The sequence below is a fragment of the Notamacropus eugenii genome, chromosome 7 (genome assembly GCF_028372415.1).
Source record: "Notamacropus eugenii isolate mMacEug1 chromosome 7, mMacEug1.pri_v2, whole genome shotgun sequence".
Lineage (NCBI taxonomy): Eukaryota > Metazoa > Chordata > Mammalia > Diprotodontia > Macropodidae > Notamacropus > Notamacropus eugenii.
In genome coordinates this window covers 77,337,079-77,361,882 of record NC_092878.1, presented here as the reverse complement: position 1 = coordinate 77,361,882, position 24,804 = coordinate 77,337,079, and the positions used below count along the sequence as shown (strand labels likewise).

The 24,804-nt window shown below is 39.5% G+C and overlaps 1 protein-coding gene across 11 annotated transcripts in view; it reads left to right on the top strand.

Moving 5' to 3' along the window:
- The window catches only part of FOXN3 (forkhead box N3), a 511,610-nt gene that overhangs the window by 341,998 nt on the left and 144,808 nt on the right, over positions 1–24,804 (top strand). For all 11 annotated transcript variants that reach the window (XM_072622993.1, XM_072622991.1, XM_072622984.1 and 8 more), the window contains exon 4: positions 22,866–22,930. In XM_072622993.1, coding sequence (XP_072479094.1) covers positions 22,866–22,930 — 65 coding nt within the window. The remainder of the gene's footprint in view (positions 1–22,865; positions 22,931–24,804) is intronic.

The window sequence follows — 24,804 nt, the reverse complement described above, 5'->3', positions numbered from 1 at the left end:
ATTTATGCACTGCTGCTACTCCTAAGTCCATTTTTATGAGAGACAAAAGGCCTGTGTAAATCTCCCCTTCAAAGTTATGCAGGCAACTTGTCCCTTTTCAGAGCCCCATCACCTCTTTGGAGTCAAAGTGATGTTAATTTAGCGCTTGGATGCCTCAGGGGCACCAGACTCTGAGATGCCGTGATAGAGAGGAATTTAGGATTGATCTCTCTTCTCCAGGATTCCCCTTCTAAAAAGGAGACGATGCAGAGACCCCAACAAATTTGCTTATCTTTAGAGCGAAATGATTTGTTTCCTAGGATTTTATTTTTAGCTCTTCAGAAAGCCCAGGGGTGCAAAACAAGGTATAGGAGACAGCTTTCTGGTTATGAGAATTCTATGTGAGGAATTCCTAAGGAGAAGTTAAGAGTGTGTGTGTGTGTGTGTGTGTGTGTGTGTGTGTGTGTGCGCGCGCGCGCGCGCGCACGTGCTGAATTTGGGAAACTTGGTTCTATCTAGGATTGTAATGTAGCGCCGCGTGCTGAATTTGGGAAACTTGGTTCTATCTAAGATTGTAATGTAGCGCCGGAAGAAACCCCAGGGGTTATGTAGTCCTAATCCTTCATTTTAGAACTAGAGCCATGGTTAAGTGACTTATTCAAGGTCACTTATAAAATAGTTTTAAACCTACAGTACTCTTTCTACTGTGCCATATTGCCTCCTTATCCTGAATTATCATCTGTGTGACCTTGGGAAAAACTCTTCCCCTTCCTGGGCCTCAGATTTCTCATTTGTAAAATTAAGTATTTAGGCTAGATGATTTCTTAATTCCTTTCTCACACCAAATTGTAGGATATATACATTAGATGCAAAATATGCATAAAGCAATTATATGGTAATGTAAGACCAAGTCCTTACTGACAGGGGCTTCCCCATTACCCAGCCCTGTAACGGAGCAGGTTAGTGGCACAAATGTGGTTGATGAAGTTAGTCTGTGGGACTGGCATTAACAGTGAGGCACAGCCTAGGATGAAGAGTTGGGACAAAGGCTGAAAGCAGAGGTCAGTGTAATGGAGTAGCTTTGAGGAAGATGGGACTCTGACCTGGAAAAACTGGTGGTTGGAGGTTCTGTGGGGAGAGTGGTAAATTGGTTCAGCCATTCTGAAGAAACCATTTAGAGATATGCAATAAAGGTTGTTAAATTGTTCACAATCTTTAACCCAACCAGATATCCCACTACTGGTACCATACCAAGAACATTATTAACAGAGGTGGAAACTTACAACAATGTACATAACAACATTATTTAGGATAATTAAAAGCTGGAAATAAAATGTGTCCCCATCAGTTAGGGAAGAAGAATGGTTGAATAAATTATGGTCTCTGAATGGAATGGAATATTACTGTGGTATAAGGCTATGAAAAATATGCATAATTAAAAGAAAAATGGGAAAGCTTATATGAAATAATATGTAGTGAAAGAGCATAATGACTGAAGCAGTGTGAGTTGAAGGAGTAGAGGTAACTAAACTGGTCAAGTACGGTGACCATTGTCAGAACAACACACCAAAGGACACAAGGGAGGATCCGTTGCAGAGTATTAGCTTAAGGAGTTACATTTAATTTTTGGAGGGGCACTTGGAGCCAGTTAGCCTTACAGAATTCTTGTAAACTGGAAAAAGATACTAGTTTAAAATGAAAACCATTACTCTTTGTTATATAAAACTGAACAGCAGTCTGAAAGCTTGGGTTCAGAGCTTTTGAGTCACCAGTTAGAGAATAATGCAGCTGTACATCAGCTATATTTTGCAAAATCATCCGCAGTGCTTTCGTATGCTTATAGCGGCTGCACTTACATAACTGGACTCTTGTCCTAACAGTATATAATTGTGGGTGTCACTGAGATTCCTACTGTTTCCTTAGGTTAAGGAAGTGAAGTTCTTCAAGGTGATAAAAGTATCCCTTTAAACTTAATGTTTTGCTTTGTCTGACAATTCTGTAGGAGTTTTCTTCCCTCGGGTGCCTTTGCTTCTGCTAATATCATCTTCCCCTCTTGTCTCTACGGTTCCAAGGTCCTTCCCATCCTCACAGCCAGTTACAATGCTTTGTTGTTATTGTAGCTTAGCCAGTTTTTAGTTGTGTCTGACTCTGTGACTTGATTTGGAGTTTCCTTGGCAAAGATACTGGAGGAGTTTGCCATTTCTCCATTTCATTTTACAGATGAGGAAACTGAGGCAAACAGTTAAGAGTCTTGCCCAGGGTCACACAACTAGTAAGTGTCTGAGGCCAGATTTGAACTCAGGGAAAGGGAGGACTCTTTCTACCTCCAGGCCTGCATCCAGCTACCCCTGTTCCAATGCTTCTTCCTCCAAATAGTTCTTATTCATCCTAGTCCATTCCCCCTCCTTCTTAAGTCAGAAATCATCTTCCCTTCTTCCTGTTTCATATGGTCCACAGTACCATCTAACCATAGGGTACCACGTACCACACTTCACCTAGTACCAGAGACTTCAGTTCTTTTCTTTCATATTCTATTCTCTAGTTTTTGTAAATATAAAATATTTGTGTATCTATCATGCTCCCCTGCTCATTGTAAGTAAGCAGTATTGGTCCAGAATGATATCTTATTTATTTTTGTATCTCCTCGGTGACCTAATAATGCTTTCTTTCCAGTAGGCAGTTAATACACTGTGTTAAATAAATGAATGCATGAATGAATGAATAAATGAATATAAGACACATAGGAAAAAGTGCAAGATTGGATCAGACTTAGATACATCAATAAAAAGCTAAAAAGAAATTATTCTAAAGATATGTCTCTGCTAATGAGACATTTCTTAAAGGAGTTGGTATGTCAGTGCATAATGTTAATTATTGCCAAATTAGGGTAGTTTGCAGATGTCCTTCATGTCTGAACATTGTATGCTTGATGAGGCTTTCTATCCTTATGTGTGGATAGGATTCTTAAATCCCTTCCAAGTGTAATAATCTGTGGGTTGCTGAGCTGATGTGTAGTTACCCGCCCTTTCCAAACTGTGAATGAAGGCGGCCTCGCGATTCACAGAACCTGTCGTTTAGCTCAGCATGATGCTTTTTTACGCCGAGACTTCTTTTCTTGTAGAGTAATGTCTGTTTTTAAAACTAGACTGTCATTTGCTTCAAAGCTTCCCAACATGTCAGGTGGCTCTTGGGAGGATCTGATCCTCTCTTGCTTCCCTGTCAAACAGAGGAGACAGTACCTCTGGCCTATCATGACAAGTCCTAAAGAAAGAGGGGGGCAGGAAGATTTTCTACATCAGGGGTTCCCAATCCTGTAAGTAGGAATCACCTGCTAGATATAGAAGCCTTTCCTAGTAGATGTCTGTAACTCTCATTCTTTCTTTTCTGTAACTACGTTGGAATGTGTACCTGGTGTTTATTTTTATTTATTTCCTTTGTATTTTTTTTCTCTTCATCTTTATCTCCCTTATCAAAACTTGTCTCCATCAAAATGCAAACTCCTGAAAAGCAGGAATTATTTCGTCCTTTGAATTTCTATCACCAGTTCTTGGCATAGTACTTGGCCAAAGCTTGTTGATTGATTGATCACTCGCTCAGTCTCATTCTCTGTAATAGGCTGAACTTTTGGGCAGAGAGGAGGACCTGTTGGCATAACTCCATGCTTCTTAAACTGTGAGTTTCCACTCTATATGGGGTCGTGAAAAATTTGGCAACAATAAAAAGTTTCTGAATGCGCGTTCAGACCAAAATGAATTAAAACTCAGACTTGTAATGGATCCGAGGTGTTTCTGGAAGCACCTGCCCATGTTGCATCATGCAACTTCACTGCAGCCTTGGTTCTGAACACAAAACATGTGCACTTTGCACTGCACATGCTGTTGTGCCACATAATGGCAGCGAATGCTACCGAAACGCAAAAAGGAGCCATGAGTGTTTAGTTTTAAGATGCCCTGGCATAGCCAACACTTCCAGATGGTTTTTAGGAAAATGAGAAGTAGCACTTCCTTCCTCCAAATTTTGGGGAATCTTAGTTTTGTATGAATGTGAACCAAATCCTATTAGCTGCTGACTGCCCCACATTACTGGTGCCTATGTGAGTATGAGTAGTATTGTGGAGATTGTTCTTATGTTCTCATGAATCCAGTTGTGCCTTGTATATTTAACTAAAAAGACATAGCTCTTTTGAACCTCCCTTATATCATTTAACATACCCAAAGAGTAGAGGCAGTGGATAGATTTGGAGCCAGGTGTTCGTCTTTCATTCTCAAAGAGGACCATGACATCAAGATGATGACATGACTTGCAGTTGACTTTGATTTGAGTGAGAGAGGACTGTGCAGGGTCACCAACCTCACTTTCTTCTCTTGTGCCATCTGGCATCTGTCTGCAGATGGCCGAGGATGCAATTTGAGACCCTGGGCCTTTCAGGCTAAGGTCTTATAGCATTCTCACTTTGAGTGAGATATACTCATTAAGGCTTCTTTAAGTAGTTGCTCAAGGGATGTCACCTTTAATCAAAAAAAAAAAAATCAAACTGGGAAGAGGAGACCCTCAGGGTTCCTGGGTAAAAGAAGAACAACTGCTATTTAATATTTAAGTCCACTCTGTGTTAGGTAGGTGGCGACTTTGTTGTCCAGTCTAAGAGCTGTAGAGTGAATTGGGTTTGAGTCTCGATCTGTGAGCAAGAAATGTAGCAGGTAAATCCAGAGGGGGAAAAGGGCAGCTTTTAGGGGGGGAACACTAGAGGAGGAGAAGGAAGAGCCAGGTGGGTCTGGGTTCAAGTCTCAACTCTGAAACATACTGATGGAGCATCTCATTTTGAGCAAGTTAGGCAGTAGTCTAAGTCAATCAGCCTGCACTGGAGAAAGAAGGAAGGAGCAGTTCTTCAAAAATGACTCCATTTCTTATTTTCCAGTTTTCTTATACCTTACTCTCCTCCAAGTACTCTGTAATTCAGTGATGCTGGTTTCTTTGCCAGTTGTTCCTGATGTAGGACACTCTAACTCCCAAATCCAGGCATTTTTCTTGGCTGTCCCCTAATGCTATAATTGTGGTAAACTGTGTGGCTCCTTTTACTCATTTGTAAAATTAGTGGGTTGGACAAGATTTTCTCTAGTATCTCTTCTAGATTCGAAATTAGATGACATTGAGAATATAATGTAGCAAAAAGAAAACCAAATTTGCATTCAGAATACCTGGGGTTGAGTCCTATCTCTGAAACCGACTCTGCAACTATATGTGAATCACTTAACTTTTCTCAGCCTCAGTTTCCTGGAAATGAGGGTGATACTTTGCATGACCTACCTTGCTGAGCTGATGTGAATAAAGTGCTTTGTAAACTGTGAAGTGGCATATAAATTTGAGTAGTAATTAAACTGATGAGATGTTTGAGCTGCTTCTGGAGGTATCAAGAGATATTGACTTGAGATTGCTGTTCAGGTATGCATTGGATTAAATAACCTCTGAGGACCCTTTCGACTCACAGGTACTGTAAGAAGCATAGCTAAATATATATGGCCCAGGCTCGTCAGGGAAAAGCTTCATGAAGCAATTTCTGATTGGAAGGTTGGGTAATCTTTGCATCAGCTCCTAGTAGATCTTAGAGTAGAAAAGTAGAAGGAGGCTTCATTGGAGCAGTTTCTAACATGATGACTGGGTAGACTTTGTTTAGTTCCTAATAAGCCTTAGATTATGAAAACTGGAAGGTAGCTTGGGGCTCATAGGTTCATAGATTGAGAGCTTAAAGCAACCTTGGAGAGATGGTCTACGTTAATGTCCTCATCTTGTACACAGGGAATCTGAAGGTTGAGTAGCCAGAAGTGACATAAGTTAATCAAGCCAGGTTTTAAACCCACATCTTCTGACACCACATTCGATGCACTTTTGTGCCTCATATAGTCAAGCCTACTTATTTTTTAAAACTTATATAAACCATCCTCATTTTACAGATGAAGAAAATGATTCCTGGAGAAATAAAGTAGTTTCCTCTTACCAGATAAGTGAAGTAATTTAGCAGAAATTATTTAAGGCTTGAGTCAGTTCATGTCTCTGAGTACTTCTAATTTTGCTGTTGAATGTCCAGAAGACACCTAAGATTATATTCCCCATCTTCCCCTCTCTGCCCCCAATCATCATTAGTAGTATTATCACCTCCCTCTTTGCTATTCTGGCTTCAGGCCAGGATGCTAGAAACATGGAGCAGATTCGTTAACATGAGTAAATCTTCCCTACCCTCAGTTTCTGTGTTGGTACTCTTCATCCCTCCCTCCCTGAGAAGTGTATTCTCCCCACAGGCCACTGGATAGATCTCCTCTGGGAGCAGTTACAGGCTACTCTGGAGTTCAGCTGGATATGAACTGGCCCCAGAAGGGCAGCTCTTGGAACATCTGTTCTGCCTTCTTAGGCCCTGCCATTTTAATTGTGATTAGTAAATTCATTTACATTTGAAAAGGGTAGTTTTCTTATCAGCGCCATTGAGTTTGGTGCTGGGGTGCTCAATTTATATAGAGTGGCCCGTTTAAAATAGGTCCCATTAAACCAGGAGGGGAGAGAAGGGGGGTGGGAAGTGGATGTGGGTGTTTTACAAATGCAAATATATCATGCAAATAATGTATTTTATGCTGAATGATGCCATGGTTTTCATATGTAAAGTTAGAAACTGCTGCACAAAGATGATGATAAACACCTTTGCATCTGTTCATGAGATACATCACCCAAGAGCAGTAGGCATCTAAATTGTAGCAGTGATTTTTAAGTGGAGTTGCTTCAGTATACCCAAACCTACATCTTATATTGTAGGGAGGAAAATATATATGCACTTATCTAGTTATTTATGTATTCCCAGGTAATCAGGAAATCACTGAAAAGAGGAGTCCAAATTGCCTTAGCCTATTACTTGCCATCAGTGATGCAATTTAGACTTTTTTTCCTTTCGATTTTAAAGATTTTGGATTTGCATGTGATTGTCACAGGAAGGAAGAAGAAATTGTGATTGGGGGATGAATTTCTAATATTCTCTCCTGTGGGATCAGATTCTGGCCTGTATACATTTTTCATCCTTTTTTGGCATTTTGATCTAATCTGGTGTTATTTGGAGCATTGAGGATAGCAGTTCTCCATCAGTGGGTAGTACTTTATTTTTCATTGTTATTTAGGCCTTTTTTGAATGTTATTCAGAGTGCTATATTACTGCTGCTAGCAATAATGCAAAGTATTTGACCAGAGCTATTTCATTTGATCCTCATAGTGTCCATACTAGGATGCAAAGACTTCCACAAAGGTCCGCATAAAGGTAGTTTGTTTGGGAAGATAAATATAACATTAAGTTGTAATAGAAGACAACAGAATAGGAAATAAATATCTCTAGGTTGTGGTGTATGTTGCCATTCTAAATGAGTAACTATAGAGAGTGGGAGAAAAAGAAAAAAGAGAATCTCCACCATGGGCAGGGATGGGGGGGTGGGGTGGGGTAAAAGGACTAGACTTACTTTCGATGCTAGGAAATGCCTTCCACCTATACAGATTATTTCTAATTTATAGTCTTAGAGATTTTCTTTGGGAGCACTGGGAGATGAAGCAGGTTGCCCATGATTATATGGCAAGTGCCTGTCAGAAGCAAGACTTAGAATCAAGATCTTTCTAGCTCCAAGGCTGGCTCTTCACCCTCTGTTCCCACTGCCTTAAGGCCAGGAATAACAGGTGGAACCATGAAGCCTGACCTGTTCTATGCAGAATGGGTACTTTTTGAACATGTGGCAGATGGTCTGAATGTATTAAGCTTTGTATTTTATTTTTTCCAATACAATTTTTTAAAATTATATTTTATTTTTTCCAATTACATGTAAAGACAATTTTTAACATTCATTTTTTAAATAAAATTTTGAGTTCCACATTTTCTTCCTCCGTCCTTCTCCCCTCTCCCTAATATATAGGGATTTTTTAAATGTAGGTTATATATGTGCGACCATGTAAAATATTTCCATATTAGTCATGCTGTGAAAGAAACAGAACAAAAGGAAAAAACCATGAAGAAAATACCAAACCATTGCCTCTTGAAGGAAGTCATAGAGTACATGATAGAAGCAGCAAAGAGAATAACCAGGGAAAGAATGGGAAATAAAAGTTGGCAAAACCAGGGAGGGACAGATTATAGAGGGCCGTGTGTGTGTGTGCGCACTCGCCTTCTCCCTACATACATCCAAGAGGCAAAGACTGTAGGTTTTTTCTATCTGTGGGGAGTAAGAAAGTTCTGTTGTCCACATTCTAGGTGATAAGAGTCGGGACCTAGCATGGACAGGTTAGAGGTCAGAACCTAATGCACAGGTGCCAAGGAACTGTGTGAGGAAGGGCCTGTCAGAGAGGAGAACATGGGGTCACATGACTATGGAAAATAAGAAAGTTCTGTTGTCCACATTCCTAGGTGATAAGACTTGGGGACCTAGTATGAACAGGTTAGAGGTCAGAACCTAACGCACAGGTGCCAAGGAACTGTGTGAGGAAGGGCCTGTCAGAGAGGAGAACATGGAGTCACATGGCTAGGGGGTGGTGTCGGGGGAGATCCAAAGTATAAGAAGCCTCATCTTCCTGCACATGTTGTAGTCTTCCTGTAACCTTACTGGGGAGGCTACCCATCCATTCAGGGGAAATGGAAATAAAGATTAACAAAGGCTTTCCTGATTTCACAACAAGTATTATTCTTTATTTAAGTTGAACATGTTTCTCACTGTTGGGGGCTTGTTAAACGGGCTCACTTCTAACATGTCCATTTTGCAGATGAGCAAACATAGGTTTTAGAGATTCCTGGGATTTGCTTATGGTCACACAACTAGTAAGTTCCTGAAGATGGTTTTGAAACCAGGCCTTCCTGCCTGAAACCAGGTCTGTCTGCCTGTCTACACAGACCCATGCTGCATCCAACACAAGTTCATTTCCCGGGGGTTAGAGTGGGAAGGTCACAGGGGCGCTTGGAAGGAGCATCAGAGTTGTTTTGCAGCCATGGAGCATCAGGGAAGCTACTGCAAGTCTCCAATTTAAAACAAGTTTTACTCAGCTCCCCAAACAGATTCCGTTTCTTAAAACACAATCACTGTTCTGCTATCAGAGTAACCATACAATTCTTTTGCTTATGTTTTTGAGGCATTTGACAGTAACTCTGATGATCATTTCAATAATTCATTTCCTTCTATTATGTTAGTCTGAGATATAACCATTCTCCAGTACCTTTTGACTCACTCTCCTCTCTACTTTGGATGAGCCTGAAAGGTCATGCCTTTGCACAGTGAAAATTGTCTATTTTAATCTGTGGATACTTATAAAGAATGATATTTGTGAAGTCATCTATTCTAATTCTAATCCATTGATTTAAATGAAATAGTTCCTAAGTTTGACCTAAGTAGGGTTCTTATGAACAAAGCACTTCATAAAAATTAAAGGATTAGCACTACTAGGTCTGTATTCCAAAGAGGTTTAAAAAGGGCCTATTTGTACAGAAGTGTTTTGAGCAGCTCTATGTGTGGTGGCTAAGAATTGGGAATTAAGGGAATGCCTATCAATTAGGGAATGGCTGAACAAGTTGTGGTATACAGATGTAGTGGAATGGAATGGAATTGAATTTTGTGCTATAAGAAATGACGAACTCAATTTTAGAAAGACTTACATGAACCCAGAGTGAAGACTGAGCACAACTGATGGAGAGTGAAAACTGAGCAGAACCAGGAGAACACTGTATATAGTAACAGCAATATTTATGAATGACTTCGCTATTCTCAGCAGCAGTGATCCAAGACAGTCCCAAAGAACTTATCATGAAAAATGTTATCTACCTCCAGAGCAAAACTGAAGAGAGGCTGATATAGACCAAAGCATACTCCTTCTCTGTCTTCTTTGTTTCCCTCTAGTTTTCTTCAGAATGACTACTATGGAAATATTTTACATGATTGCACACGTATAATCTATCAGGTTGCTTACTGTCTTGGGGGGAGGATCAAATGGGATCACGAAGAGTTGAACACAACTGAAAATGACTGAATAACAACAATAAACTACAGGTCCACTCCTCTACCCACTGTACCACCTGGCTGCCCTCTGTGTCAAGGAGTTATCCTGGAGATCAAATGAGATGATTTATGTCAAGTGCTCTATAACAGTAAAGTGCTATCTATATTGCTGTGACTTTTATTCTAGTCTCCTCCTTACCATTGACTGTGAGTGTCACTTCCCAATCTAATCCAGTGAGTCCTTTTTAAGTACATACTGTTCACAAGTCCCTATGGAAACAAAGACAAAATGGAAGAGACATTCTGTTGGGGAGGTACACAGAACAAATATATGTGTTTGCTTTTGTGTGCCCACGTACTTGGTGGGCACACAAGAAGAGAAACAGAGAGGACTTCCTATATGAGATGATGATGATGGTGGTGGTAGTGGTGGTGGTTCAGTTGTTTTTAAATTGTATCTGACTCTTCATGACTCTGTTTGAAGTTTTCTTGGTAAAGATATTGGAATGGTTTGCCATTTCTTTCTCCAGCTCATTACTCAGATGAGGAAACTGAGGCAAATAGGGTGAAGTGACTTGTGCAGGGTCACATAGCTAGTAAGTGTCTGAGGCCAGATTTGAACTGACAGAGAGGAGTCTTCTTGATTCCAGGCTGGGCGGTGGTGCATGAGGTGGCACATGAGCCAGTTCTTGAAAGATTTGGGCATTCTAAGAAGGACATGTATTCCTAGCATTTGGTGTTAGGGGGAAACTTGTGCAAAGATGTAGAGTTGGAAGTTGGAATATTGAGTTTCAGAATTTTTCTAGAAAGTAGAGTGTGTAAAGGAAAGTAATATGCAATAAACTTAGAAAGATAGCCTAAAGCCAGGTTGTAAAGAACCTTAAATTTAACTGAGGAGTTTGCATTTTTTCCTGGAGGCAATAAGAATTCAATGAGGTTTCTACTTGAGCTTTAGAAAGATGATTCTGACCTCAGTATGTAGGATAGATTGGCAGGGAGAGAGACTAAAATTCACAGACCCAAATTGAAAGGTCTGATAATAGGCTCAGCAAGATGTAAGGAAGACCTTGAGAATGGGCCTGATGGGTTGGAGACATAGAATCAACAAAACTTGGCAACTCATTGGATAAAAGAGGTGAGAAAAAGGGAAGAGAGGTGATGAACCTGGATGACTGGAATAGTACTAGAGGGTCTTAATTTTCTGACCTATAAAACAAAGTGGTTGGGTTTGAACTCTGAGGACTCATGTAGCTCTGACATTCTTGCCAAGTATGCTAGCTGTGAGAATGTTCCCCATTGAACTATGAGATAACCTCTCCTCTTGAAGCATAAACAACTTTCTGCTAACTGTAAGGCTTACCACAAAAGCCTGGTCTGTCTAGTGGGCTAGGCATGTTGCAGTCAAAATTTATTTTCTAAGAAATTAGATGTTTTTTACACAAGAGGTCCTTGTTGATGTGAAGTACAGAGAAGATTTGCCTTCCTATTATTTCCTGATGTTTCAGTAGTGGTGAAAAAAAAGTACAAGGTAATTGCATGTAATGGGGGTTTTTTAGCATCCTGCTTTGATTCTTTTTTATCTCCATGAGAACCCAAGTTAGCTGTTGAGGAAGTGCCCCCCAGATTTCACTTCCCAGTTCTCAGAGGATTATAAGAAGTTACTTCTGCATTGACTTCAGGGCAGAGGGGACATATAGTCCTTTTTCCAGAGCCCTGAGATTAGATCAGGATGGTGGTTGTATCTTACACACCCTCACCCCCACCACACTACCCCAGTGCACAGTGGACTTTTTTCTTTCTTTTCTTTTAAATCTCGATTGTTAGGTCACTTTCATTTCCAAAATGCATCTCTTCACCCCCACTCATTTCCCAGAAGAGTCATTCCTTGTAATAAAGTATGAAAAGAAAGGGGGTGGGATGGGAAGTAGTTCATAATTGACACATAGTGAGTCTGGCAGGAATAATAGTCATGTAATAGCTGGCATTTTTATGGTGTTTTAAGGTTTGAGAAGTTTGTTATGTTTGATTTGATAGATATATATGTTGCTCCATACCCATTACCCCTCTCCCACACCCCTCTTAGTGAATTCTAAATGCTTTATTCTGCACAGTGGATAGAACATGGAACCCGGAATGAGGAAGACCTGAATTCAAATCCCACCTTAAACACTTACAAGCTGTGTGACCCTGGGCAACTCACCTAACCTCATCTTGCCTTAGTTTCCTCATTTGTACTTCCCAGGGTTGTCATGAAGATCAAATGAGATAATAGTATAAAGTGCTTAGCAAAGTCCCTGTCACAAAATAAGCGCTATGTAAATGTTAGTTGTTTTTGCCATGGTTATTGGCAGAATTGAACTCAATTTTCAAAGCCGTGGTGCGAAGTGAAAAGGAAATAGGCAGGAGTGACCTGATAAATGTTTAATAATCAGCCCTCTGGAAAAGGTAACATACTCCTGACACACTTTTAAATTCAACCTGCATTATTAATATGTTCTCCATTAGTTTCTTAAATCTTTTCAATCAGCTAAACAATAACTCAGGCTCTTCCATATTTCTGAGGTATAAGTGCTCACAATGAAGATTTAACAACTCCATTCGAGCTCACTCTAGCACACCACTGAGTGTGGGGGAGATGCAGCTGTTGGTCCTAGTTAACAACAAACATCTTAGTCATTTTCGTCACTTTTTTATTCCCATATGCCACCTGTATATTTGTGACTGTGATAAGACGGTATCACGATTCCAAGAGAGGCAAGGTGTCTCAGGCCATTTTGGTTCAGCGGACCAAAAGAAACCCCAGGCATCCCCAGGTCTTAGTACAATGCCTAGCACTTAGCAGGTCCTTAAGAAATATTCAGTTTACTGACTCGGTGACTTTAAGATCCCTTCTAATGCTAAATCAATGATCCTATTCATATGGAACGTACATTAGAGATACTTTGTGTCCAGTGTTGCCTTGGGCATATGTTAGTTACCGTTTGGTCCATGGTGTTCCCTTGTGTCGTTGGCATGATTCCCATTGGTAAGTGGGAGTTTAAGTAGGATCATGTGGGACACTTAACTGCTTGAAAATAGAGTTTGTTGTTCACGTTTGTGCCACAGGTCCCTTGGGTCTTACTTGCTTAGACTGGTTCTTAATGATCAACCAGATCAATATACTGAAATGCCAGTTCTCAAATTGCCTTTCTGGTAGGTAATAATCTCTCAACCTGTGGGTTCCTCTTTTAAAAAGGGGGGAGAGGTATTATCCTGCTAAAGGGCAAATCATCTTGTTAGAACATCAAAGAAATAAAGTTTTTGATACATTTGCTCCACCAATATGGTATTGTTTCTACTAATATGTGCTCTCTAATCTGTCTATTGCATATGGTAAGCTTGATAGCTTTTTCTATCCTGGTTCTTTGCCGTCCTTGGATAGTTTCCTAGCCAGATATATCATCTCCGTCTTTCTCTCATAAGTATGTAGATAGCTAAGACTCTAGAGATTTGGAACAATATAAAAGGCAAATCTTGAAAAATTAGAAATTAAATTGTGAATTATTGATTTATTTAGGTAGGGTTATTTTATACTGATTCATATAATTTTGTCTATAGTATCCAAGCCAATACCTACCACCTGGATAGCTAACTAGCCTCTCTGTTCATCTAGTTCTACTGCTTTGTGTGGTAAGTATGTGGTTTTGCTTTGGCTGAGGCCTCAGTTTCTCATCTACAAAATGAATGGGGTGAATTAGGTGACCTGACCTCCAAGCTCCTTTCTGCCTCTAAATCAGTGTTTCTGTGACAAGGCCTCTTATCCTGTTGAACTCCTTTACTCAAAATACTGATGAAGCAAAGGGAACCTTCATTCTTTCCTTTTTATAGATTGTCAGTACATTAATTTTTTTGTAGATTGTTAGGGTATTAATAACTTTCCCCACACACACACACTCTCTCACCATCATCCCTCTTATTGTGAATAGTGGTATTTAGTAGTATTTACAGGGATAATGTTAGGATGGGTAATAGCCATCCCCCTTACATCTCACATGGGTCATAAATTGAAGAATTTAGAGCTAGAACAGACCTTACAAATAATCTAGTCCAGTCATGAAGGTATAGTTGTTAAACTCAGGATTTAAACCCGGGTCCTCTAATGCTAAGTCCTGTGCTTTTTCTCATATTTTCTAGGTTGGTTTCTTATTTTCTGACTTTCCTGTGCACTTATCACATAAAATTGTGTATGAAAATTAGAATCATCTGTGTTTCTGTCACCTTGCTAGAATGTGAGCCCCACAAGGGGACTGTGACTTATGAAAGCCCAATAGATCGACCCTAGCACCCAGTATGGTGTTCTTCACTTATTCTTGTATTTTAGTAATGCACTGAAATCAGTCATACAATAAATCTTTTATGTTTGCATGGATTTACTGTGACATAATCATGTGAAAGGTAGATTTATATCTAGTAGTTACTACAGGGGACTATTTTAAATGTAAAAAGATGTTTCTTCTTTACCCTTGTGAGATTTCAAGAAAATCAAATTGTGAAAGTACATCTTTTTTGCTTTGAAACACTCTCTTAAATTGTGTCCTTTTAGGAATGTCAGTTTCTACAAATTATCTCTAGGGTTTTGTTTTTTTTTCAGTTCTGATATACTTGTTAGTCACTATGACTGTCCAAATTCTTGTCTCCAAATTTACTTCTTTTAGGGAAGCCTTACCTTGTTAGTCAGATTCAATTCTTCATCACTTTACTTTGAATATTAAGGTTTAGTAGCCTAACATTGCAATAAGATTTTTGGGACACCCAAGTATTTGAGGCAAATTGGGATACTAGAAATACTTAGTCAAAACAAGGGCTTTGAATATGGTACTGTGCCTAATAATAGACAGGGATGAGGAAGGAAAGCTGGGGACAGAGATTTGAAATCTCCCCGTGTTTGAAGAGACGATTCTAATCTGTAGCTTTAGTGCTAGTTTTCTGTTCCAGAATGCCTGCAGGGGCCCTCAAGGCCCACCTTGATCCTGCTGCAGTTCAGCTCTCTTTTCATTTTCTGCTGTCGTCCCAGGGATTCTTTGCTGAAGTCCTGGTGGGGGCTGAACATTTTGGGTCTTTTACTGAGGCTGCTGCCTGGCTCATGCAATTGATACCATTTCTATAGCACTTTAAGATTTGCAAAGCACTTACGTGTATTCATGTGTTTTTTATATTTAAAACATAAAATGTTTGTGCTTGTTTGTTCATGTTGGGGGTAGGTGAGGGGAGTGAGCTCATTGAGTGCAGAAACTGTCTTTTGCCTCTTTCTGTGTCCCCAGTGCTTAGCACTTCCTTACACATAGTAGGAGCTTAATCAATGTTTATTGACTGATATATGTCTGTATGTAGATATGTATGTATATATATGTAGGTATGCATGTGTGGACCATTTCTGTCTATCTCTGTCTCTCTCTTTCTAAACTCCTCACATGTCTGTCTTACAGCTCAAAGGCTGTGACAAGATTACTTTCAGGACTGAGAGGATGATTGTCTCATGATGCCAACCAAACCTCGTGTGATATGATAGCCAGAAATGCTAGTGCTATCTTGTTGGGTTGTTTAAGTTGGGTTTTCTTGGCACAGATACTGGAGTGGTTTGCCATTACTTTCTCCAGTTCTTTTTACATATGAGGAAACTGATGTAAACAATATTCAGTGACTTGCCCAGGGTCACACAGCTAGTAAGTGTCTGAGACCAGATTTGAACTCAGGAAGGTGAGTCTTCCTGACTTCAGGCCCAGTGCTCTATCCACTGCACCACCTAGCTGCCCAGTGTCTTTTTAGATAGACCTGATTTCCAGGAAGATGGAGGTGGTACTTGGGATTTGCTTGCCCTGATCAGACCATATCTAGCATGTTATGTTCAGTTTCTTAAGTGCTACATTATAGGAAAGGCATTGATTAGCTGGATAAGGTCCAGAGGAAAGTTACTAGGAAAAACTCAAGGACTTTAAGGTCATCAAAGGAACTAGGGATTGGAGGAGAACAGACTGAGCTGTTCAAGTGTTTTGTGGACAAAGGGATTTAGAACTGTTCTGTTTGGCTTCAGTCCATCAATAAACATTTTTCAAGTGCTTCCTATGTTCCCAGTGTTGTGCTAAGCACTGGGGATAAAAAGAAAGTAAAAAAGTCTCTACCCTTGAAGAGTTTCCAGCCTAAAGGGGGACAACATGTGAACAGCTATGGACAAACAAGATCTGTACAGGATAAATTGGAAATAATCAACAGAAGGAAGCCACTGGGATTAAGAAGGGAAAGCAGAGATGCGAGCATTGGGGAAAGTAGCAGATTGAGTAATGAAAAGACTTGGAACGTGCCATGCCATGGTGGGATGGGCGCGTCATAGGATCATAAACTTTTCTAACCAAAGAGACCTTTAGACGTCCTTGAATCCAAAGCCCAAAGAGATTAAGTGACTTACTCAGGGTCATTCAGCTAGTATTATCCAAGGTAGAATGTGCACCCAAGTCTTTCTAACTTCATATCCTGCTGCTACACATACAGCCCTACAGCGTGGCTTGTTGATTGTAGATTACTATCCCAAAAGGTCTTCAAAAAGAGCCCTTGGACAGAGTGTAGAAGGGATTCTCATTCAAATAACAGTTCTATTATGTAGCCTCTACTGTCTCTTCTGACTCATGTTCTTTATGTATTCTGTTAGTGCTCCGTCATCCTACACTTACTGGCATGTTTCTTTTCAGGGTAGTTGTCTTTTCATGTGTTGTGTGTGTTTTGTCTCCCACACTAGGGGCACCTTTGATTCTTCCCCATGACTGCTATGGCTCCACTTTCTCATTGCCAACAACCATCCTAAAATTTGGGAGAGAGGAATAGCCTCGGCTTCTTCCTTTCCCCTACCATCTCTTGTAGGCCTCTACTTCCTCCTCCTTTGAGTCTTTGACTACAAGCATTAGCCACAAATAGAAATGAACTCTGAACATTTCAGTGTCTAACAAGGGTTTACCATCTCTCCTTGGATGCATGCAGGTCCTCTCATACTTAAAATACTTACAAGCTGGTTCTTCGGCTAGAAAGGAAGAAGAGTGAGGTGGGAGAAGGCATCAGATACTTGGTCTGAATTCCAAATCACATCTTTCTGGCACTTAAGAGGTTATCTAGTCATAAATTAGTCATCTGATTTTACAAAAAAGTAAAGTGAGGTCCAGAGAAGGAAATTAACTTGCCCAGGGTCATACAACTAGCTAGTAACTGGTCCAAGTTTTGAGTAAGGGTCCTCTGATTCCATTCCTCCTTTTGCCTGTATAGTACCAGCATTCTCATCACTCAGGTTTGACATTTCTGGGTTGTTATTTTGAGGGTCTCTCTGTCAAAGAAAAGTATAATATTGTGGGTGATTTCATTTGTCAGAGCAGGCTTGGAAGCCAAGTGAGCTTTGTTTTTAGATTATATAAACTGTAGACCCTTCACCCCAATTATATAAACTGTAGACCCTTCACCCCAAACAGTTCTCCTGGGAATGCTTACCATTGTTTCCAGAGATTTATTGAAAGAATGTGGATGGCTCCTTATTCAGGCTATTGTCCTGTCTTCCTTTCCACTCCCACAGAGGGTTGTATACCGCGTTAAGTGTGTGCTTCAGACGCATTCCTCAAGTGAGATTACTCTGCAAGGTTTCCAATGATCTCTTGACTGCTCAATTTAAATAATATATGAAAAGTCCTTGGCTAACCTGAAAGCTCAGTATAAATGTCAAATAGTATTATTGTTGCAATTCGGTGGCCTTTTCTTAGTCTTTACTCTGTTTTGCTTTTCTTCCACTTGTGGCATGGTGAATCATTCACTTCTCTCAGAGATAACCTCCCTTGGCCTCTGGTTATCCTCTTTTAGTTCTCCTTTTGTCTAATAATTCTCTGTCTCTTTTGCTCAGTCATCTCTTTCCTCCCACTTACTAAATGTGTATCCCCCAAGGCTCTGTCCTTGACCTTCTTTCTGTTCTCTTACTTAATGATCTTATCACTTGCTATCAGTTCAGTTTGTGTCTCTGTGCAGATGACTCCCTTCCACATGGTGGGGCACAGAGTGTTAGGACACCCTGAAATCTGGAAAATCTACATAAAATTTTTTGACTCTCCCTTTGTAGCAGAGAAGAAGTCTGCATTATTATGGTATTAAAAGATAAAATATGGATATTATATAATACCATTCATATATTTTATACATTTCTGAGTTTCTAAACTATTTCTGTATCATCTGTGGTTTCCTTAAAACTCCCCCCAAATTTCCATTTAATTTCTTAGGCCAACCTGCAATATATTGAAGCTGCAGTTGGGAAAGTCATGATGTGGAGAAGGGGATAAGTGTATCAATTTTCAACCCTTATCCTCACTCCTAAATTCTAATCTGACTTTACCAGTTGCATGTTAGACATCTCTTCTGGATATCCCATAGGCTTCACAAACTTAACATGTCCAATAGCAAACTCATTTCCCACTAAAACCATTCATCCTCTGAGCTTCTCTATCTTTGCTGAGGGATCCACCATATACTTAATTACTCAATTTACACCTTTGGAATCTTACTTAATTCTTCCTTTCATCTTTTCCTCCACTCTCTGGTCCAGTCACTGGCCAAATCCTGTCATTTCTGCCTCCACAATATCTCCTCCTCTCCATTCATACAGCCTCCATCTTAGATCAAGCTATCACTGCCTCTTTCCTGGGCCACTGCAGTAGATGTTCCTGCTTCCAATCCTTCCTGTTTCCAGTCCATTTTCAACACGTCTGACCACTTTACCACAGTTCAACTCTCCCATGGTTCCCTGTTTTCTTTGGGATATAAGATGAAATCCTCTACTTAAAGTGTTTCAATTTGATTCTATCACCTGTGGGTTATCCATGGGTACCATACTTAACTTCATATCAATTCCCCTCATATATTCTCCATTCTGGTCAAACTGACTTAATGGGGGTGGGGGAACATCTCCAGTTGTCCTCAACTAAATGTTGCCGTTGGATCCAGATGGCTCTGGAGGAGAAAGTGAAGCTGGTGATTTTGCGCAGCTCTGCCTCACTTAAATTCAGTTCACTTGCAATTCATGGCATCACCTTCCTGATGTCATGGTCATCTTCGAGAACGAAGGACAAGCAGCTACCGTATGCACCACCTCCTATGTGAACTCTGTCCTGAATCCCCAAACCCCAGTTTTTAACCCCTCTCCTTGAAATTACTTTGAAAAGATAATGCATTTGCTTACATACCTATCTGTTGTATGTACTTACTCAGTAGAATGTAGGCTACCTGAGGTCAAGGACTACTTTTGTTGTTGTTTTGGTTTTACTTTTGTATCTTCCACCATCTGGCATAGAACCTGACATACATAATAAATGTTTGTTGCTGAATTGAATCGATAATTCAGGACAAACTTATCTCTCCCATTGGTGAAGTAACTTAAATAAATTGTGTGCCTGATACGTGAGGCAGGACCCACAAATTACCAAGATTGCTGGAATTACCGGAAATTACCAGAATTATAAAAAAAAAAGTACCAGAAAAGTGACTTAAAAAAAAAAAAAAAAAAGGACTTGGCCTCTCTATCTCACCTAGGCTTACAAATGCATTTGCCAATGCCAGTATTAAAAGGTACTGAAGCTTTAACCTCCTCTCTTTTTGTAACTTGATATGCTTTGCCTTGCCCCCCTACAGGCAACTTAGTATCCCTTTGCTCCCCACTGATCACTCTACTGGACTATAATAGTACTAAACTTAGTGTAGACACCCTGTTACTTTTAGCGCAGCTGTGGCTCAGAACTCAGAAATTCAGTGATCCCCAACCTCAGCCTCTACTAGCATATGCTTCTATGCTTGGTACCTGTGCCAAGGCTATACCTGGCACAGCAGTGGCTTCTAGAAGAATGTTGGCATCCTTGTCTTACATATCTGAATTACTCAGAAAGCATCTTAATGTTTACAAATTGAGAAAATCTAAAACAAAAATGTATTGATTGCATAGGTCGTCATGTTTTTCTTCTCCAGGACTTAGAATCCTGCACATAGTAGGGACTTACTACCTTAGTAAAGTACCTTTGCTGACTCAGTAAATATTGAACATATGAATGAACGAACAGAATTTGCCTTCTGCCTTTTCTATCCCTCTAATGTCACTTCCTCTTCCGAAAAGTCAGAATAAAGCAGTGTTCTGAATGGTCTGATGGGGGAGTGGCCTCTGTATATTCTGAGGAAATCTAAGATAATACTTCAGTTAGCAAGTCCTTGGTGACAGCAATGTTTAAAGAAACACATGCAATCCAAATCATAAACAACTTCTGTAAATCACAGGAAGCAATGTTAGTAGTAGAGAAATTGCTGTTTACTCTTTTCTAATGAGAAGCAGGTTGTAAAACTACTGGTTTATCTGCTAGGGTGGTTAAGTCCACAAGAATTCACTGAGCTCTACTAGGTATCAGGCACTATGCTAAGTTCTAGGGATACAAAGAAGGGCCAAAACCAGTCCCTTGCTCTCAAGGATTTCACAGTCTAAGAGGGGAGACATCATGCAAACAACTGTAGACAAACAAGATATACATAGGATCAGCTGAGATAGTCTCCATGGGAAGGCACTTAGATTAAGAAAGTACTGGTAAAGACTTCTTGCAGAAGGGTAGGACTTTGAGATAATTTAAAGCAATTTTATGCCTTTTAATTAGTTTTTTCTTTGAACCTCAGATGTTTGGAGAGCTGGAGTCAGGTAGAAGAGAAATATGTTTACTGATTCCCAGCCCTTAGGTAGAAGCACCACAGTAGGTCCATCTGTTGTTAGTGCAAATCTTGGCCCCCTTCTTTGGCTTGCAAATCTGTTTACGGAGAGGAGGAAGCAGTAAAGACAGAGAAAACAGTAAAAACCACAGCACATATATCAGATGTATTTTTATCTGCACTGCAGTATACTGATAATGGAAACAATGCTTCATTGAGAGTCAGATCACCTGGCTCCAGCTCTTATTAGTTGTATGATGTTGGGTAAATGACTTTGCCCACTCTTTCCCCATCTTCTGCAGGAATCCTTTCCAAACCCCTCTTAATTGTAGTACCTTTCCCCTCTTATTTACTTCCTACTCATCCTCTCTATAGCTTGTTTGTACATATTTATCCACTTGTTTCCTCCTTTTGATTCTGACCTCCTTGAGAGCAGCAGGGTCTTTTGTCTTTCTTTGTATCCCTAGTGCTTAGCACAGTGCCTGATACATGATGGATATTTAATAAATATTTATTGACTAACTGTAAAACAAGAATATACCTTACACTATCTTTCTAACCCTCCAAAACACTACACAAACTGCCATTATTTTATTGTTTTCGTTTCATATGGTTTTAAAAAATATACTCATTGTTTAAAAAATTAATATTAAGGCATGTTTTGTATCCTGACATGCTTCACATAATTTTAACATTTGAGGATCTTTTTGTATATTAAGTACCCTAACTCTTTTAAGTCTGAGTGAATACTATATATATGGCTTTGCGTGGACTTAGTGTAGGAGGGTTAAAATGGAAGAGCCCTTGAAGTTAGCTAAAACACATAAGAAAAACTGGGACTATGTCCAGGTTAGTCATGTAGTAATGTAACAGACCTGAGACTCGAACTCAGATCTTCTGATTCCCAGGCCAAAATTCCATGTATACACTATATACCATGTTGCCTTATTAAGTTATCATCTGGCCACTGCTTCTGGTTTTAAAAAATAGATGAAATGTTCTGTTGTACTGCAAGTCTGCTTATCCTTTAGATATCTTGTACCTCATATACACTCTAATGTGCTGGTCTCTTATTCCATCCAACATATTTAGATTCATATATTTGTATACAAGCACACACACATATACAAAGAGATTAATAACATTCTCTTGTGCAGAACTAATTTTCATGGTATTTTGGGTTTGATATAGCAGTGTTTTTGGCTGAGTTTTCTGAAATTGATCTAAACCATTCCTTGCTTCAAAAGACTTCTTCATTCCCTATTTAAGTCTCAGTATTTATCAAGATCATCTTGGTATAATTTTTTTTCCTGTCTGGACCTGTGATTTTATTAGGCTAGGAAGTTCTCAGCAAGGAAATTTCCTTTACCAATACAGGTTAGCTGTTGTCCTGTACCTTAGAGTTATGAGTACCCTGATACTCAAGGATTAAGTGACTTGCCCAAGATTACTTATGGAGTACAGGTGGGACTTGAAACTCAGTTTTCCTGACTCAGATACCCTTAGTTCACTGTAGTGCATTTCATCTCATTACTTATTTAAAAATAGGGTAAATTTTCAGCTGTTAAAAGCAGCTGGAGTTTCTGTGAAATCTTTCTATTTTTCTCCTTTCCCCCCATCTGTCTTCTGAAACTATGGTTGTAGGCACATCTTTTAAGTCTTGTGGAGAAGACAGAATGCAGTTCTTTAATGCATGAAATTGATAAGACATATTACATCCCAAAAGTCTTGGTTATATTAATAATAATATTATTATTAAATAATATAAAAATGCTATTAAAGATTAGAATAGCACTAAGACTTATGGGACAGCCCATATATGAGGCTGGGAGCTAAAACCATGAAACCAAAAAAATTCAGTAATTTACATAAAAAGAAAAATACATATAAAGAAAGTAGTAATAAGTCCCCATGAGTGTACAATATTGTGATTCAAGGAAAGAGGCAGAGATTACACACAAACACACTGAAGTTAGTGAAAGGCAAAAGGTAGTTTTAATGAGAGAGCAGTGTACTTACCTAAGGTAATAAGGAATACAAAATTCAGAAAATACTTCTTGTGGCTTTTTTAGAATTTTTGTGTGCAAATAATAGTGCTGATGAAAGCCTGAGTGCAAATAAAATGGACTTAATGCTCATTTCTTATTCTTTTTTAAGCACATCAGGTCCTCCCATCTGGCCGGGAAGCACCTTTTTCAAGAGAAACGGAGCCCTTCTACAAGGTAGGTCCCCAATTATCATTTGTTTTTCCCACCACTGTTCCTTAATTGTAAAAAAGGTGAGTTTTTCTCACAGTTCACAATGGATGACCTCATTCTGGAAAATGAGAAGTTCTGTGGGCTGGATCATTTTATTTCCTTCTATTTGTTTTCTCCTCCATTCTCTTGGAAATGACGAATTACCAGTTTGAGATGATAGAAATATATGTCTCTGTTTTGTCATTTCTTGTTGGCTATAAGTTCCAGCTGTGTTTGGTTTTTTTGGTGAAATTGGGATTCATGGTGTTCATGGTATGACAGCAGCAGAAACAAGAGCAGTAGTCAATTCCTTTATGAAGGTCCCTCCTTTTCCTTATTTTCTATGTCTGTCCTATCTAGCAAGCTGCAATGGCATTCAGGGACTTAATGGTGTATCATAGCAGTGTTTGGTTTATCTTCAGACTTGGCAAAGTTAGTTTTCCAAAAGTGAATTATTTACTTCTTTGTTCTCCCCACGCCCCCACCCCATTCCTCGAATATGGAGCCTCACTTCTTCAGCTTCCTTGCTCACATCCTCAGGGAACATAAATTGCCTTTACCATCTGCTTAAAGGAAACTAAGATGTGTGGGCAAATATTCACCTAAAGCCCAAACTGAAGAAGTTTGGGGGAACTACCCAATATTTAGGGTCATCCTCACCATTTGTGTGGATGGTTGGGAGTTAGTTGGTGGTGTACCAGGAACAGCTCAATCTTCTCTCTAATATCTCTTCAGTAGCTAGAATTCAGAATTGTGGCATCTATCAAGAATGTATGACTTTTCTTCTATCAAAAATTTTGATTCATAGCTCTTCTGGGTAGGAGGTGAAGAGTTTGAGTACTTTTAAGTCACTTTTTCCTAAAAGGTGCAGGTTTAACACCAACCTTCTGTGTAGGGAGTGTAATGAAGACTTTCAGAAATACATTTTACCTTCAAATGGTAGAAGCAGCTCACATAGTTAGTGCAATTGAATGACCTTGTTGTTGTGCTGAATAATTTGATGTCTGCATTATCAGGAGACTGTGAAATCAGTGAACTTTGGAGTGCCTTTGCTTTTCTTCTCTATACCAGCTGGCTTTTGGCAGGTATGTTCCATTAACACTAATCTTAATTACCATATTATGTCTCCAAAATGGTGGCAGGAGAATGAAAGCCTCTGTTAATAGCTTAGGGGTAGAGCTCTATCTGTAATCAGTGAGCACATTTTTTTAAGGGTCCATTTTTTTTGTAGCCAATGTAAATAGAAAGCAGTAAGAAATTAAGCCCTAGTCTTCCTTGTTAATTTCAAGGGATTATTACAATTTTTACTCCAATGTTTGAAACTTCTGATGAAAGTAATTTTCACAGAATTTGTAGAGTGCTTAATTCTCAGATCATTTTGTCCTGTATTAAGAGGATGGATGGGTTATTATTAAGTTCTGATTCATTCATTAAGAGGATAGCCTGGCAGAATAGACAGGGTTCTCAGTTTGGAAGTTCTGAGTTCAAATAATACCTCTAACAGCTACCATGTGATCATGGGCAAATCACTTAACCTCTCAGTACCCCAGGCAGATAGGCAATGGTACCTGCAGTTCCATATACGAGGAAATCATAGATCCACACCCTTAACATAGATGTGATTGCTCAAAACATCCTCAAATTTTCTTTTTATTGTCATCCAGGCTGTTGACCTGCCCTTGAAGTATGTGTTCTGTGAAATCTTGTCATCATAATATAGTTTTCTCCTAACCATCCTCCCCTCTTTTTTTGTCCTTTTCCACCACACTAGCCAAAGATCCTGAGGACCAATCTCTTTAGCTACCCATTGAATTCAAAGCCATTAAATGAAAGCAGCATGGTATAAAAACCTTCGTTTG